Below are 18,590 nucleotides of genomic sequence, written 5' to 3' on the forward strand. Positions count from 1 at the left end.
GCCTTCTCTTCTCCAGACTGAACAGCCCCAACTCTCTCAACTTGTCTTCATAGGAGAGGTGCTCCAGCCCTCAGATCATCTTCGTGGCCCTCCTCTGGACCCACTCCAACAGATCCATGTCCTTCTTGTGTTGGGGATCCAAGAGCTGAACCCATAAATGATTCACGTCTTTTCCTCAAAATAAAATATAACTAAAATATAGAAGATTAGCTTTGAAGATTTATAATATTTGAGCAAAACTGACAGTATTAATTTTATTAAAGTAATCGTTTGATTAAACTTTTGACTTATTTGTTGGTAAGCTTACCTCTGCTTCATAAATAAAAAATAAAAATCTAAGGATACACACAATTTGACCTTAAGTATGAATCTCCTAACTTCGATTTTAATTTATTCCAAAGAGTTCCAGTGCTGCAAAGTGCACTGAGGAGTGGAGAATCAGGCACTGTGACTGTAAGGATTGTTCTGATTATTCATTGAAGCCACAAACTATGTAACAAAACACTTTCAGGTAGTGACCTGAAATTGTATGATTCTCACATGAGAAGAGAATGTAGTCAACATTAGAGGTGGTTGTAAGAGCCTGATGGCCTGAATAATCATTTTTTATTAACACATTTTTAATGTCATAGAAAGTTACAGAAAATCTAAAAAAGAAAAGAAAAAAAGTTTGTCAAAAAAACCTTACAAACTCCTCTCTGCTATAGGCTGGACTTGCAGAAGGACTACGCCTCCCAGAATGTGATGGGGCAGTTAATCTCAGAGCAAGGTCCAATGTGTGTTATGTGACTGCATATGCAATAATGAGCAACACAGTCCAGCAACTTGGCTTATACTAAATTAACAAACTGTATATCTGCAGATTTTTTTATGATGTTTTGGTAATGAAATGCAATATAGTACAGAATGACCGAAACAAAACACTTGCGATTATTTTGAAAAGCTAAGAGGAAGAATTAGATCATGGGAATGCCAGATAGTTATATTTCTAATTTGCTTATTTGTACGACAGAAGATGTTAGAGATATTTCAGAGTGATTTCTTTGAAGAGTTTTAATTCAACTGAAAATTCTGAGACTTGAAATTTTTATTTCAGCTTGGGAATAAAATGGATCTTAAAGCGTAGGAGAGTTTCACACAATGCTAGTTCTAATTTTATGTATGGTTCCTTAAAAATCAAATAGCGTGTTGCAAAAATAGTACATGTGGGAGTGATTCTCTTGTCGTTCACACAGCGCCATAGTTTATACCTGTGCAAAGAGTGTGCAAGGTTATATAAACCATTGCCATTGTGATTTGGAAGCTTTTCGTATTTACTTACTCAAATGTAAACAGTAACCTGAGTGCAAAGCACTTGACCCTATGCTCAGAGAAACAGAGCTGAAGTGGCATATGGGATTAAGACAAGAACAAATTTGTATTGTAGAATTTCTTCTGGATCATTTGTCCTGATGTTATAAAAAATTTACCTGACAAGTGTTCAGGTATTCATATTGCCTAGATCAGTCAGCTCTCTAACCAATTGCTTTTCAGTAAGATGTATTAAAACTTACTAGAGAAACATAGTTCTTCCTCTGGGAAGAAAATAGTTCTTTCATTAGTAAATCTAAATAATATTCTCCTCACAGGCACACATGTTAAATCTTTTCAGAAACGGGTATATTTCATTGAATTATTTTAATATGTTCTGGCTGAAGAATATCAACATAACTCCTTAGATGAAAAGTGGCTCGAGGAATGCATGATATTTAGGCAGCATCTGTAACACAAATCATAAGAAGCCTATATTTTAATGGACACTAATTTATTTTGAATTTATGATGCATCGCAGTCATTAGTAGTAAGCTGCTTGACATCGTTCGGTGGAGAATAAGATTTCTGCCAGTGGTGGGTTGTTTTACTTCTTCACACTAGGTAAGAAAGTAAGCCTGGTTCAAAAGCCACACAAATATTATCTTCAAGTGCAATAAGATGGCACTAGGTCATCAAGCCACTTCATGTTGCTTTTTACAGCAGAGCTCAAATATTCTCTGTACATGCAAGCAGACCTGATCTAGACTTCCACCACTCCTCCATCCCCCCACTTTCAGAAGACCCAGTCTATGGAGAATTGTGCTCTGCTGCTACAAGGGAAAGGACTCTGTAGAGAACATTATACATGTTGTTTCCTCTCTAGTCCAGGCAAAACACAAATGCCATAAAGACCTTTGCTTAACTCCCTCATAATATATTCCTTTTCCGCTGCTTAAGTCTCAGGCTTCCTCTACTAATTTTTCATGACTCTTTCCCTCCTTACTTGATCATATTTTATGAAATATTTTTTCTCATGGATTACAGCCCATGGAAAGTGTATTTGTTGATCCAGTCCACAAAAGAAATGGTATGTGGCTATACACAAGAAACATCTAAAACTTTGAAAGACCAATCAGGTAAAGCTCTTTCGATCGTAGACTGAAATCTGAAAGTGTCAACTTGATGATAAATTCAGCTCCAATGACAAAAAGTATGTGAGGTGGGTATAGGAATATGCAAAGACAAATTGACATCTACTCAGATAATGTATAGATGTAAAAAAAAGTATCTGATTTCTCTTTCAGTTTTATTGGATAAAGTGTTATTCTCAGGCATGTGTGTTTTGCTGTAAAAGGCTAGGGATAAGCAAGGAAAAAAGAACAAGGAGAGAAGAGATTAGAACTCATTCTTAAATTATCGATTAATCAGTAAATATTTTCTGGAATATTATTATTTTTCAAAAGCTATTCAGTGTCTAATGTTCAAGTAAATTAGAAAATGTTCTGATCTAAACCGGTGGAAGACTTTCAAAATTCTGGACCTGTTCACTAAGTTCTCTCCAAAGGTTCCACTTCCTGTAAGATGTAATAAAGGCTACTGATTCAGACACAGCTGAAAAAAAGAAATGCATTGAAAGATGGAAAGCGTCACAAATCTTGTTACTGTTATTGATCAAGAGAATAATCTTATGATAACTTTTGACTTCATTATTCTACTTTTGATTTTTTTTTCTGCATGTTTCTAGCTATTTAACCATTTATATTGCTTTTAGTCTTTTTGACTTGGAAGACAAAATATTCAGTGCTACCTTTACATATCATTCTATAATTAAACAGATTTTCTCAATATACATACATCTTATTTTTTCACTTGCCTGAAAATAGGAAAAAAAACCCTAAACAACCCCCCCCAAGGTTTCTCACTTTTAATTAACAACTGAATGTTGTTCATTAAACAACATCAAATGCCGCCACCTCAGTTTCTCAGTCTCCCCTTTTGCAAAATGCTAGGAAAAATGCAAATTCTGTACCTGATATGATCCTATTATACTAATATACTACCATTATCTGCACTTGCACTCTAAATACGTTAGGTGCCAAAACCTAATGAGAATGCTCAATTCCCATTTTGAATTATATCTTCGAAACAAAAATTCTCTACCGCCTCCTCTTTCCTTTTCCCTTTCTCTTCCCTTCTCTTCCATCTTCTCTCTTCCCTCTTCCCTTTTCCTTCTTCCCTCTTCCTTCTCCTCTTCCCTCCATCTTCCCATTCCTAGGTATGTTGTGAACTAAATATTCACGTATGTTTACCATATGATCTAACAATCTAATTTACGGGCTGTAAACGATCTTGGGAAATTCCCACTCCTAAGCTTCTAATTGTTACCATTGAAAGTCACCATATGCATTTTATTGGATATTATTAAAATACAATTATTATGAAAATAATTATAAAATATTTTAGAAATATTTTTCTGTACATTTTAGGCTTAATGTTACATGTGTGTTAAATAGCAAATGCATTTGGAAATAATCTTACAAAGTTATTGACAGTGATTTAAATATGATGACTTCTCAGGACACCTCCAAATTATAAATACATCCAGGTTTATACTTCTCATTGCATATATTCTGATTATGCAGATGAGATTTAATGATCCACTCATGATCTATAATTCACTGTAAGTAGTCCACAGAAACATCATAGGTAATAGACTGAGTATTTTCAATTTGAAGTTTAATTATACAATGCAAAATTGAGACCAGAAAGGAATATGATAAAGGAGCAACTAGGAAAAACCATATATCTTGTGCTTTCTCTGAAATTACGTATTATTGCCTCTAACAAAATATATAAGGAATCGTTTCCAAGTTGTGTTACATATAATATTGTTCTGGAGGAAAACAAATAAACTCTAGGATGATGTGCAGGGTGAAAATGGGATATTTTGTGAACATTAATATGATGGGCAATTTGTAGAAGACAGAGAAATCCAAATGACAATATTAATCTTAACTGAAGTTGGCTGAATTTTTCACAGTGAATGCATTATCTGAAAAAAGTAATGATTGGAGTTGCAGAGAATATACCCTACATTCATAAGGACTACTAAATAGCCTCTGCAAGGTCTGCTATGTCTTTTTGGTCTCTATGATGTCTGCTAGGCTTCCGAACGACAAAGTATTGTTCTGCTTCCAGGAAAAGTAGCCATTGATTTTTAAAAAGGCATATAAAAATCATGAATGATAGTAGGGAATATTAAATAGGACGTGATGAGTAATGAACATTTATGAATATTGTGTTCACATGTGCATGCGCAGATTTGTAGGAAAGACAATCATTGCTCAAAGAAGAAGAAAGAAAAAAAGGAAATATTTGTAACCAGCTAATAGCATGGTTTAGGAAAATGTCTATGAAAAATTAAAATAAATATTTGAAAGCACTGTTTGTTTTGTTTGTTTTGTTTTTTTCTTCCCAGCAATTAGCCCTGAGACAACGTATCTGTTATTTTCAAGTTGCTGTAATTGTAGTTGTGACAATGGTATATCGTAACCTCTATCTTTCTTTTCAGTTTATGCAACAACACAGACAATTGTCTTCCCCTTTTAACAGCAGAATATACAGAACTTCTTTGGCAAACTGATTCACGCAGTTAGCAAGCTGTAAAAACAAGCTTATAGCTAAAAATTGTAATCTGTTTTTGCAAGGCCGAAAGTACTAAACACTGTCTTCTTTAGTTACAAATTTTCAAGTTCTTTGAACTCACTAGTGAGTTCAAATATTTACAGGTGAAAAATATTTCTAAATGGGATGAGTACTTTCTTTTACCTCAGGAATAAACCAACACATATATATTGTTAGGAGTCCAACAAACAGGTGAGGAAGAGTGGTGGATTTTTCTTTGTGTGTGTGTGTTGTATGAATATGTGTCTTTATGTCCGGGCCTAACAGTTTTTTAGTAGGATTATTTTTGAGATAGAAGAACTAGTAGAAATACTGGATAGCTATAACTGAACCTTTTGTTTCAGATTGGTATCAATTTTCCTTTGTTACCTGAAAGTAGACAGATAGGATTTATTTTAATCTTTTCAGAAATATGATGCTTCTCTTAGTACAAATGCTCAAACACAGATAACACAAAATTGAACTGTTTTTCACTTAGAACCATCCACAGAGAAAGAAGGAGCAGCTACTGAAATGAATGGATAATACTTCAAGGATGAGACTTCTAGAAGAAAACCACTAAATATATTCATTGGAGCATTTCTATACTTACAGTTATGCATCCTGAAATTCTTGGTTAAACTCTGAAAATAATATAAATTTAGTGAAGTTCATCACATTAACTATTGTTGTAGATAACAATATTTACTATTATTTGTATATCAGTATTATTATCTTTACTGTACTTACAGAGAGGAAAAATTATTACATCCTTATTTGTTTTTTCATTTGAAGAAGTATCCTTTAATGGTATAGGTTCATTGTGCGTGTCAGCAGTAATATTATTTAGGTGAAATCCACAACACATTTTTTGGGTATGAAAAACTGTAGTAAATTTAGATTCATGCAAGCCTATGAAGTCCTGAGGACTTAATTGTGGTTAAATACTAAGCTTTAAAAATTCATTGTCTTTTCTTCTGCAAGAAACTTTCATTAATTCTTCCAAGTACCTCGGATTGACCGCTGAATTTTTTATGATTATATTGATACCGTACATGACATTTACTGCTTAAGTTATAAGCTGCTTGCATTGGTTTTCTGAGAAGAAAAGTTTTCTGAGAAGACCGTTTGCGATTCACATATCTGATGCTATTTCCAGCGATCTCCATTACAGAGGCATGCAGACTACTTTGTGAAAAATATGTGCCTGGTGTTACAATTCCTCTATTTATACACATCTGTCTTATAGATTCTTTGATTCCATCTCATCAGTAGCTTGTTCCTTCCTTTATTCTTTCTTACTTCTTGCCTTTTTCCAAGTGGAAAGACTAGTTTTGCTAATACCTATGCATGGACTTGACTTTACTCAGTGATACTGAAGGTAACAGAGATAAAAATATAAGCAAAGTTTAAAAAAAACAACCCTGAAATATTTTTCTGTATCTAACTTCATTTCACAATAAATGTGTCATATGTCAATGCTAAATTCGGGCAATTAATTTTGGAGAGAACTTTTTTACAGTTGATAACCATAAATGTTTCTGAAAACTGCAGAGTGTTCAGCAGCTCATAGATTACACCCATTTATTTCTTATTAAATACTATGAAGTTTCATATTGCTAATTTCAAAGAAATGTCATAAATCATCTTAAAGTCTCTACTTTGTGATCAAGTGTTTTAGCCTTTCATGAAAAAAATTCTGTAGTAGAGCATGCAAAAGATAATTAATATTAAGCATCAGTATGTATCCATGTAAATAATAATCGGCATGGCTACTCCTTAATTAAAAACTGGGCAATTTTCCAACTTTTTTAAATTCATAGATATAGAGAAACTTATTAACTGGAAGATAAGTTTTCTAAATTACATGGTCCATAAATCCATACACATTAGCACCCTAGTAAACAAGAAAAAAAACTGTTGCCAATCAACAGCTTTAATCAAAGTATGTAATGCCTTTCATGCCTCTGATGTATCACTGAAAAAAAAGAGACCAAACACAAATAAGCCCCAGAGAGAGCAAGAATCTCTAATTTCTACATAAAAGTAATACATTTAGAGCAAATACTGATCACTTATTTATATTTCTTCTGAACATTTCAGGAAAAAGACGGCTCATACTTGCAACTTGACATATGTATTACTGAACCGAGCACATCAGTTCAAAATTATCAGATGTAATCTTTGGGGGAAAGAATCCTGAAGAAGCAGCCGGTGTGTTGAGGCACTGCCATCACTCAGGCTCCTGTGGGTTACTACACACATGGTTACTGTATTTCTTATAAAAGTCCTAAGGAATATCTGACGGTCAAATTAATGATCAAAGTGATCAAAAGATAGAAACTTAAGAGAATTCAAGGATCCTTCAGGACCCAAGTGAGAATATGTGCATTCAGAGTAACGACAATGAGGAAATGTAGTTTGAGGAGGGGAAGTGGTGAGCAGAGTGTGATGGATGGTTGAACGACTGAGTGCTTACTCCCCAGCACACTGTGCTTTTGCCTACTGAGCTATTTTAAGTCATAGCTTAGAGATCCTAACTCAATGTTACATGTTTCTTTTTGGTGATATTTATTGCAAGCGCATTTTTTTCTCTTTGCTTTCTGCCAAGGTCGCTATATTATCTGGGTTTATGGAATCAGTGCAGCCAGTTGTAAATGTTCTGTGAAATGGAAAAAAAATACTGCCAAATGCACAGAGGAACTACACAGAAAGCTTTACAATTGTTGAATCATGTTACCTTTGTTGCTGTTACACAAACATATAGAATATGTCAGAAATGGAGGTTACTGTTCCCAGAAACGTAATAAAGAATCTAACACAAAAATAGTTCCATTACATTTTAATGTTTCCAAATTCATTGATACTTTTTTGATTATTTTTCTGTCTGCCTTCTCTAAATTCCTATCCAAGAGTACTAAAGATATTTATGCAAAGTTTTTACAGCTGGAGATATGACTGTCACAGAATGCTCAGTATTATGACTTAGTCCTGCTTGAGAAAAGCAGCATATTTTTAAAGTGTTTTCCAACTTAATGAACAAGCTTTAAACATGATCAGAATCAATTTTGAGTTGCTTTTTCTTTGGATGCCAGAGATGACATTCCAATAGCAGTACTAAATACTTACTTAAAGCATTTGAAGTTGAAGGAGTTGTTGTAAAGTGAAAGATAAGGCTCTACTTTAGCAAAATATTGAGGATTCTTTACAAACAAAGTGATTCAACCCTTGCAAGTGGATTTTGTATTTTGAAAAAAAAAAAAGAGAAGAAAAGAAAAAGTAATTTAAAAAAGAGAAGAAGGAAAGGAGAAAAATAAAAAGAAAAAGAAGAAAAAGAAAAAGAAGAAAAAGAAAAAAGTCTGACTGATAGTAGTCAGTAGTTTATCCTAATGTTAATTCTTGGAGCTCCTCAGGCTTTTCCAGCCTTGTAGGAAAGAGAAGTGAAAAATATAGCTGCATTGACTCTGCAGAGCAGATGGCTGACAATGTACTTGTGTTTAAATCACCTGACTTGACAGGATGCAATCTACAATATTGCATTAGTGCAATTTAAAATATTATTATTACATTTATTTTCAACTTCTTCCAGCAATTCACTTTGTTTAAATAAATGTCACATTGTTTAGCCTGAGACATTTTGGGTTGGTTTGGATCAATGACACTATGAACACTGTGTGACATTGTCAATATATGTTTTAAAAATTACTTTTATGTCAAGAAGGTTCATCTCTAGTTCCATACTAAAAATAATGCAGGTGGCAAAATGAAAACAATAATTGCATTGGCTGTATGTGAAACAAATTACAGATGTGAATGATCTTTAATTACGTCGCTGTATTATAGCAGTGAGAAATCAAACCAGGGCAAATAAATTAAATACTAAACCCTAGATTATGTAATTTTTAAAGAAACTTTCATTCCTACAGTGTATATAAATATAGACTAGACCCAAAGCTGACCTCATTACGGACATAAAAGACAACTATGGCAGCTTTATACTGCTACAAACCAATCCCTACTGTTGTAACCATTCTGACTAGTTATATATTTAAGTTGCAGAACATTTTTTCATCTCTTACAGAAAATGGTGTCTATTTACAGGAGAGCTGTCTAAAGTTAATTTTTTTTTTTTTTCATTTTGGTAAGAAAATAAATGATGGAAAAAAGAAAAGACAGCAAGACTTTCAATGTACTAGGTTCTCTTCCTCTTATAAATTAATGGAGTGTGCCTAATACATTTGGACTTATAAATGTTAGTCTACCTGAAAGCTGAGCAAGATATGGATTTTATGCCAATAAATCTTCCTTTATTCTATTTCGTGCCCTTAAAACTGATCTGTCTGTACTAATACCTCAAAGGCATTATGAAATGGAAATATTGTTATCTGGTTTGCATCCTTTAAGCTCTTAGCGATACTAGATATAAAGTTGTTGCATTGTCTCCAGAGTCAGATCATTTTTTGAAGTGTGTATTTTCTTAGGGCTGAAAAAAGCAAATAAATGGATAGATGTGTATATATATAGTGTGTGTATCTCTGAGAATGTAATTATATGGAAAAGAATATTAAATTTATAGTGCATAGTTTGAGCCCTCTGTTCATTTCCCCAAAAAAGCAAGCAGTACATTTCTTTAAAAAGAAACTTAAATGTTAGAGTTATGTTAAAACCATGTTAACACAATAAGCATCTTTTAAGGGGGAAAAAGTGATTATTTTTTCAAATATCTGCTTATTACTCAGTTATATAGTCTTTTTTATTGCTTTTCATTTACAAAGTATGGCTTAGTGGAATCAGGAAGATTTAAATGGTGATTGAAAAGTTTAGCTTGGAAGTGAGAGGACAATACAGATTATTGCTACCTGTGTTATTATAGGAAACAATTTAATTTGTAATCAATATATTTCTTCTGAGAGGTCTTGGCATTCACTGAAGACCAGCGAAGGCAGCTTTGTCCTCACATTTTGCACAGAAAGATGAGCAAGAGAATCTTCTGCTAAGCGATCGAAACAGAACATGGGTGTCACATTATTATAGGCCTTGTATAAAACATCATAAACAGCTCCCAAATGCATAAGCCAGTCTCCGCTCACATAGCTGAAATTACTTTTGCCATCTTTCCCTTGACATATAATGAAGAATGTGAAAAGTTGTTATTTTTCCTTGTCTTCTAAAGCATTTGTGTGCCGCTGCAGTCCTTACTGAAACTGTTCTTCAGTGGCACTGGTTTCAGTTGCTGTCTTATTCCTTCTCACAGTCTGGTCATTTGCCTCGAACAGAAAGATGTAAAACAAAAATACAGCCAGGAGACTGTTAGCATATTATGATAATGGTCTTAAATTTGGTTTAGGGACTGTATAGTCTTTTGTGGCTGATGGTTTGTAGGTGCTAAGGGAGAGATCAGAGTAAATATTCTTGTGGGTTTCCTGACTTAACATCTGTTACGTAGTTACTTCAGGCTTCAAGAAAGTAGACTCAAAGATCCAGCAGTCCTTTAGTGCATTAACGTACATTAATGTATAGCATGATTTTGGCAGTGTTACAATACTTAAACAGCTTAATCTTCCTTCTGCTAAAAAAAAAAATATGCAAGGAATATAAATACATGCTGGCGTGTGAGCATTGCTTAAATAATTGTAGAAGCTGTTAGATGTGAGATGAAATTCGTGCACGGCTATAAAACGTACAATGGCAGGCAAACAGCTGGAATTTATGTAGATTCATATACATTAAGGTATGAATATGCATCATTTTATGAGACTCCAAAACCAAGTATAGATGCAGATGTCCTAAGAAAATGTTTAATCAACTCATCAATTGGAAAAGTTCTTAGATAATTTAGGAAGTAAGTTTAACTAACCTTATGGCTTATAGAACAATTAATATTTCCCACATGCACAAATTTTAAATCAAAATACTGGAATATACTAAAAGAAAATCCCAAATTAAATGGAATGGTGGTGGTAAATGCACAACATTAACTTAAGGAAAAATCTCAAAGAGAGTATCATGTTTAAAGGAATTTTAAATTCATAATACATTCCAGATTCAGGTCATTTGAAAGTACAGAGCTCAGACCCATCAGACCGCTTTGTCTTTCCACTGGTGTCTTCATCTGCTGCCTACCTAAATTAATACATCCATATTTGACCTCTAGCTAACGAGTCTTGTTGTTGAGGCTAACATTGTATGTTTTGATCTGAAAAGCTGTAACTTACAGTCCTGGCCTAACTGCCACAGTTAAGATCCACAAAGGTCCAGTTTTCTTCTTCCCAATAAGGAACTGTTTGCAAAATGATCTCCCCTAAAGGACTGTTCTACGAAACTTGCCATTTCTGGACAGCTCCTGCAAAAAAACAACCAACCAAACACTAAACCGAAAACTCTTCCTCAAACCCCTAAACAAACAAGAATCTGGCTCATTTTCCTGTTGTACAGGAGAAGGAAGGAAGGATTGATGGAACACTATTAAAGAATATGATTGTTATAGTCAGTACTCTTCCAGGGTGAATATTACAGCAGAGGTTATCTTTGTCCTTGATTAAGGTTGGAGCACTGTCAGTGCTGTGCAATATGGTCTTTTTGAGCCATGGTTTTATTTAAAATGCTAACAGTAGAGCAATATCACACAACAATCTTTTTTAATGCCACTCCTCTCTTCTCATAAGATAATGAGATGATTTACCTCATCTTCTTCATTTGGTCTCACACCTATCCTTCTGGCTTTTCATGCTGTCTGTTTAATGAGAAGAAAGAGATTGTTAACAGGTCTATCTACATTATAACTGAAGTATTTAGGTAAGGATACAGTTCAAGGTGCTGCCTGTAGTGAATAAATCTGTAAATTGTATGATCAAATATCTACCTACTATGATGCCTCTTTTCTACGTTTTTTTCCAAGGTTCAACAAAGGAACATTTTAAGTAAGACTACAGCAAGGCAACATTTATTACAGCAGTAATTTGAGGGGAGGTCAGAATGTTAACAAATACTACACAATTTTTTCTTTTACAACTTTGTAAATACTTCCATCTCATCACAGGAAAAAGAACTTGAAAATAATTTTTAAAGTCATTATTTTGATATCTTTGGAGTGAAATACTGCTATTGTGTTTAGCAATGCTAACAAGTAAAAATATTTTTTTTCCAGAAAATTGCCTTTAATTTTTTTTTTTAATGTAAATATTAATTGATATAGGGATGAAACTTTTTGCTTTGAATTAAACAAAAAGTTCAAGTTAAAAGGGGCTTTTTTGACCCAGAGGAAATATTTGTATTGTTCACATATTTCAAAAGGGCTTTCTTTCTAATTCAAACTCGAGCCAGACTGCTGATTTTTCAAATATACCTCTATAAATAAAAAAAATGGGATTCAAGTTATGCTTCAGCATAGTTATGAGAGGACAAGTTTATTAAGAGAGGAGAAGGAAGGATGATGCATTTGGCAAGTGTTTGGAGCGTAATTTATCTGTCCTTCATGTTTCACTGGTTTCTCCATGTGGCCTGAAAGGAGAAACCCCACCTTGTCACTGTTGTGCTCAGTGGTTCCCCTCAAATGGAAATAAAGAAGTGTTAAATATCTCATAATATAAGCTGTCAGCAAAATGTTTTAGTGCTTCATATGTGATTTAAAGTCCTTTAATATATCTCTAGGATATTGTATATTTGGTGAGCCATTCCATGCTGTGGATTTTCAAGTCTGTTGGTTTCAATATATGGTTATGCTTAAACTACAGTTCACTGAGCAGCAGAGCCTGGTCTTCTATGTTTATGTGTCTGTAAGATAAGCCCTAATGCCTTCAGCCTGAGCATCCTTTACCTTCCCAGTAAAATAGCTACCCTGTTTATCCTCTATGCCCCCATCTTCCTTGAACGGTACACCTGCCTGGTCAAGAAGATAGATTGTTTTTACTGGTGGAAAGCTGAATGTGTAGGCAGCGTCTGTGCTGCCTGGACAGGGACCTCCTTTTTTATACAGATGCTGCCCTAGGCACCTTGTGACCCAAGCTATTTTAATGAATGCATAAAACGTAAGATCTAAACATCACTCAAATCTTTGCTTTTCAGTCAAGCTAACTTCAAACTGACCTCTGGATTCACAAGCTATTAGAAAAGATGGGCAGGCACAGGGCAACACTGTTGTAGAAGCTTATTCCCTAAAGAAGTAAGCTAAAAATTGATCATTTGGCATATGCTTAAGACTTTTGGTTTTGATTTGCAAGTAGTAATTAACATTTACAGTACATCCATAATAATATTTAAATACATTTAAGGTAATTCAAACAGTGGAGTGTAAAATAACACTGTACCTATGAAAATATACTTTTAAATTTTATTAGATTTGGCTTTTTCACATCATGAAGTTTCTGGTATTTATTCCTTTAACTATTTATAAAGAGAGAGACAAAACTGTTACCAGTACATGAATGATTTCCAGTGAAATCAGATGCAGAGCTTGGCATTCCACTTTATGACAGGTGCCTGCTTTATCTTGAGTTTGAAATTGTTTGCTTTTTATTAAGTTTTTGGGGTTGTTTCTGTTTTTTTTTTGAATTTTTGAATTGGATAAGTTTAGATGTTGCAAAAGCAAGACTATTCGTAATGGTCTGGGCCAAATATAGTGCAGTCAGATGGTACGCAGGTTTACCTAAAGAGCTTTGACAACCTCTTAATCTTGATATGTAGCACACCATCTATTCTAGTCACGGTCGTTTAAAAAACATATAATGCATGTCATGCTAAATTGCACACTAGCTGTTTGTTTAGTACAGACATAATTGCACCATAAACTGAATTGCAGCTGAAGCTGAAAAATGGACTTGTAGCAATATTTTCAAAGTTTATAGGTCTTCATGCTAAACCACATCTTAGATTTTGCCCAGACAACCTGTAGTCCTCTTGCTGCCCATTAACACACCTTTCTGGATGAGTTAAGGGAAAATGAGCCTCAGGGGCCAGAGATTTACATTCTTATTTGACCATATTTTTAAGTCTATGTATAGTTTTAAGTAGGGGTCCAGGATATGCTACAGTATTGAGATCAATTATTAGTTTGCTTGCCTGGAGATTCCTCCTGCTCTGTGGAGTTTTGATATCTGTCTCATACTTTAAATTCCTCAGTCCTTGCACTTTCAAAACTTCCATTGACCGATCTCAGTATTGATTGCTTGTGAACTGTAATAATCCCTCTTGCTTGTCTGATGTCTTTAATCTTTTGATCCATCTCCATGGCTAATCAATGTTTATATTGTCATGGAGGCAATATATCCACATCCAGGCTCATGTGTCTGCAAACTCAGAATGTGTTTGTAAGACAAATATGTATAGAAACAGCTAAACATTTTCCGGACGGAAAACATAAAGACATGTATGATTGAGTTACCTGTTACTTGTTAATGTATTTTCTTTCTACCAACAGGTCCCATAAGCAGCATTTTGGTGAATAAGTATGGTAGCCGGCCTGTGATGATAGCAGGAGGTATCCTGTGTTCATTTGGTATGATTGCTTCCTCTTTCTGCAATAGTGTCCTGGAACTTTATCTATGTATTGGTGTTGTTGGAGGTAAGAGTCCTGTTTAAAAGAGATTATTATATTATATTATATTATATTATATTATATTATATTATATTATGTTATGTTATGTTATGTTATGTTATGTTATGTTATATTATATTATTTCTAATACTGTTCTACCGATGAGCCTTACTGATCAAGAACCCACTGTGCAAGGCATTGTACAAATGCAAACCAAGAAGGTAGTAAGATCAGTTCATTTCAGCTCCCTGAACTATCTAATCCTTTAAATTTGCTGGTATGATGTTAAATTATTTCTTAGGATATTTCAGGAACAACTGATTATTTTATTCAATAAATGCTGTGTGTATGTACTGTTCCACACTGCACTGTAATTATGGTATAAAAATTGATTGGCTCATGACAGCACTTATTGCAGTCATTTGTGCAGAATTTCGCATTCATTCTTTTAGCTTTCAATCATATTACACTTCAAACAGGGTGGCAGAGGCTAGCAGAATTCTAGTAAAAATGTAAAAGCTGGTACCAGCTTTCTGTAGGTTTGTATGTACATATACTCTCACAGATAAGTATAAAAACTTTCAGTTCAATAACTTTCTGTTTGAAATCCCCCATGGTCAATCCCCAAATGAAATTATTCATGTATCATCAAAGGCCAGGATATTGCCTAAGGCAATGAACTATAGTGACCATAAAGCCAGTTAATTAAATAACTTCCTTAATCAAAAATTGTTTTTTTCTTAACCTACCTCCTTAGAATAAGGAAAGCAGGTGAAATATTGACAGGTAATAAATGAATGAGATAATACTTGTTCCTATATTCAAGCTCATCTTTCTTTATGTTGAGACTAAAGGAGTCCTTTTTTCAATTATTATTTCTTAAAGGTCTTATTTTTCGTATCCTAAACTTGGGAGTCACTGAAAGAATAAAGTCAACGTTCAGGAAAGGGCCTATCAGAGAAGAAAACTTCTCTCCTGTGCCATACAGCAAATAATGCATAGCTACTTAGATCTTATTGCCTAGATGTCTTAATACAGAGAGAAGGCATAGAGATTCAGCTTATACACTCAGCTGATGTGGATGGGTGATCTGCTCCGATGCATGTCCTCTACAATTCTTCCACCTGTAATAGTGACTTCCATACCTGGGCAAGTGGAGCTGAATGTGCTCCAAACTAACTAGACATTTTAAACTTCACTTTTGTACACAAGTTTGATCTTAAACAGGGCTGGAAATAAGAAATGAGGAAATTTATGCATTTAAATGCACCCTGCATTCATTGTAGCTGAGGTGACATTTAATAACTTTTGTGAAATGAGCCAAGAGAGAATTGCATTATAGCTTAGTAAATATAAAAATGGTGAGTCATGGCGCTGATGCCATCATTCCTCTGTGATTCCCCTGTCTCTGTCATTGCTGAAGCAGAACAAGGAGTTTTGGCTTTTATTGCAGTGCTACAGGGACAAATGGCAGAATGCCACCATGGCATTAGCACACATGGATAGCAATGAAGCTGTATTTTGTTCTCTGATGCTAGTTGATTTCTATCTTCATTGGGAATCACTGGATTAGATACTAGTCTTTTTAAAAATAACTTGAAAGAGGTGTGATATGTTTTTTAGTGCATGACCTTCAATAATACTGTCTTTTTTATGTTGTTTAGGTCTGGGTTTAGCATTCAACTTACAGCCTGCCTTGACCATGATTGGCAAGTACTTCTATAAGAAGCGTCCCATTGCTAATGGATTGGCCATGGCTGGAAGTCCAGTGTTTCTGAGCACGTTGGCACCTCTCAATCAATTCCTGTTTAATGCATTTGGCTGGAAAGGAAGCTTTCTCATTCTGGGAGGACTTCTTTTGAACTGCTGTGTGGCTGGGTCACTTATGAGACCTGTTGGACCGAAAACAGTCTCTCCTGCTAAAAAAGATGTTGAAAAAGGAGATTCTACCTTGCACAAAAACAACAAGAAATCTTTTTGGCAAACTATGAATAAATATCTAGATCTGTCTCTCTTCAAACACAGAGGGTTTCTGATCTATTTGTCAGGAAATGTCATTATGTTTATCGGTTTCTTCGCTCCAATAGTATTCTTGGCACCTTATGCCAAGCACAAGGGAATTGATGAATATTCTGCTGCTTTTTTGCTATCTATCTTAGCCTTTGTAGACATGTTTGCTAGACCTTCAATGGGACTTGTAGCAAACTCCAAGTTTATCCGGCCAAAGATTCAGTACTTTTTTAGTTTTGCTGTCTTGTACAATGGTGTCTGTCATATCTTGTGCCCTCTGGCAACAAATTACACTGGCTTAGTGATATATGCTGTATTTTTTGGGTTTGCATTTGGAATGGTTAGCAGCGTTCTTTTTGAGACATTGATGGACCTTGTTGGGGCTGCTAGATTTTCCAGTGCGGTTGGACTTGTCACCATTGTGGAATGTTGCCCTGTGCTCATAGGCCCTCCTCTAGGAGGTAAGAATCTTGTTTATTCCATTTTTTTTTCAGACATAACCACATAATCTTGAAATGTAGCATTGAATTAATATAAATATTATTCTTAATGCTATTGAATATTTTCTGTGTGACTAGGAAAGCACTGTAGCAGCAGTGCACTGCATCAATTAGCTTTGCACTTTACAGCTGCAGATCTACATGAGAATCTAAAGGCATACATTGCATGCATGTGCAATAGATAGATTAAGAGTGTGTCTCTATCAACCCATAAATCCATGTGATAAATGTGTTTTCCTGATAGCATGTGATGCTAGCTTTACATCCTTGATTTACATGGATTCAGCTCCAATTTACTCTTTGCCAACACTGTTCTTACTCTCTTGAATTGTTTAAATCCACTGGTTAGTTTTTGTGAAGATCTCACAGTGACTTATAGCTTCTCTAACCTAATGGCAGCTAGAGGAGCACCCGCATAAATTTAAAATAGCAATTTTAGCTTGCCTAAACAGAGAGGACTGGCATTTCTAGAGAGAAGAAACCAGTAGAGAGGTGCCAGAAAGGACAGGGCCATGCTCAGTAGCCTAGGCAGGGTGTGTGCTTGGTGGAATTCTAGCACAGTGCCGTAGAAAGTTGCACCCTGGCATGATTTCACACCACAGGCTCACCCTCAGCCAGTCCTTTAGCCTATTTCTACAGCCAGCTGTTATGTGTAAGGCAATTCAGAGTGTGAACCATCCTACATTGACTAAGAGATGGCAATATTGCCAACTTCTTTCTTTTGAGTGTAAGGGGAGCTTAAAGGGAGCCTAGGTATATAGCTTGGACTATATTTGTGACTTTTGGATTTCTAGGATCAAAATAATGAAGAGTCTTATCTAAAGTATTTTCTGTTTGCTAGCTTTTTAGTCAGTATTCAGTAACGATATTAGTAAGTTTTATAATCTTAAGGTTTCTGATGATATAAGAGACTAAAGAAATAGATGCTCAAATCTTACTGAAAAGTATGTTAAATGTGTGTGTGTGCATGTTGCAATGTAAGACCAACAATGTGAAAATATAAAGATAACAAGATTACCAGCCTTGTGAACGTGTACTATACCAGCATAATCGGAACCACAAAAGTCAGCAAGATTATACGTGCCTGAAACCATTCACAATCATCAAAGTATTTTAAGGATCGCTCTCACTCTTTTTGTGAAAATAGCGTTGTCAATATTGAAATTTCAAATATGCCAGAACAATTCCACTCACTTCAATACAATAGTGTTTGTACAAGTAGATGTTTAGCAGTCTTCAAGATATTCCATATTTCCCTCATCTTTTTACATAAAATTGGTTTGCGTAATGGTAGAACAAAATCTATTCTCCTCACACAGATTCTTCCTGTGCCACCTAGTGGGGGACTGAGCCTGTGACTGCTGGAGTCCAGCCTTTACAGTCAAGTCCTGAGATCAATATTAATATTATCTCTAAAGATATTAAGTCTAATATTTATGGAGCAATAGCTCCATAAATAGCTATTTATTTTTTGGTATATAAGCTTTGCAGAAGTTTGGAAAAGCATACGTTTGTGCTATAACTGTATGAATAATTGATTTAGCTTGTTAAATAGAGGCAACAAGGGGGATGAGCACATGGAAAAGCTAAAT

The 18,590-nt window shown here is 34.7% G+C and overlaps 1 protein-coding gene across 1 annotated transcript in view; it reads left to right on the forward strand.

Moving 5' to 3' along the window:
- SLC16A7 (solute carrier family 16 member 7) overlaps positions 1-18,590 on the forward strand; it is a 32,433-nt gene that overhangs the window by 12,537 nt on the left and 1,306 nt on the right. The window contains exons 2-3 of the mRNA XM_009977483.2: positions 14,372-14,515; positions 16,153-16,959. Coding sequence (XP_009975785.1) covers positions 14,372-14,515; positions 16,153-16,959 — 951 coding nt within the window. The remainder of the gene's footprint in view (positions 1-14,371; positions 14,516-16,152; positions 16,960-18,590) is intronic.

Source organism: Tauraco erythrolophus, chromosome 4 (genome assembly GCF_009769465.1).
Source record: "Tauraco erythrolophus isolate bTauEry1 chromosome 4, bTauEry1.pri, whole genome shotgun sequence".
NCBI lineage: Eukaryota > Metazoa > Chordata > Aves > Musophagiformes > Musophagidae > Tauraco > Tauraco erythrolophus.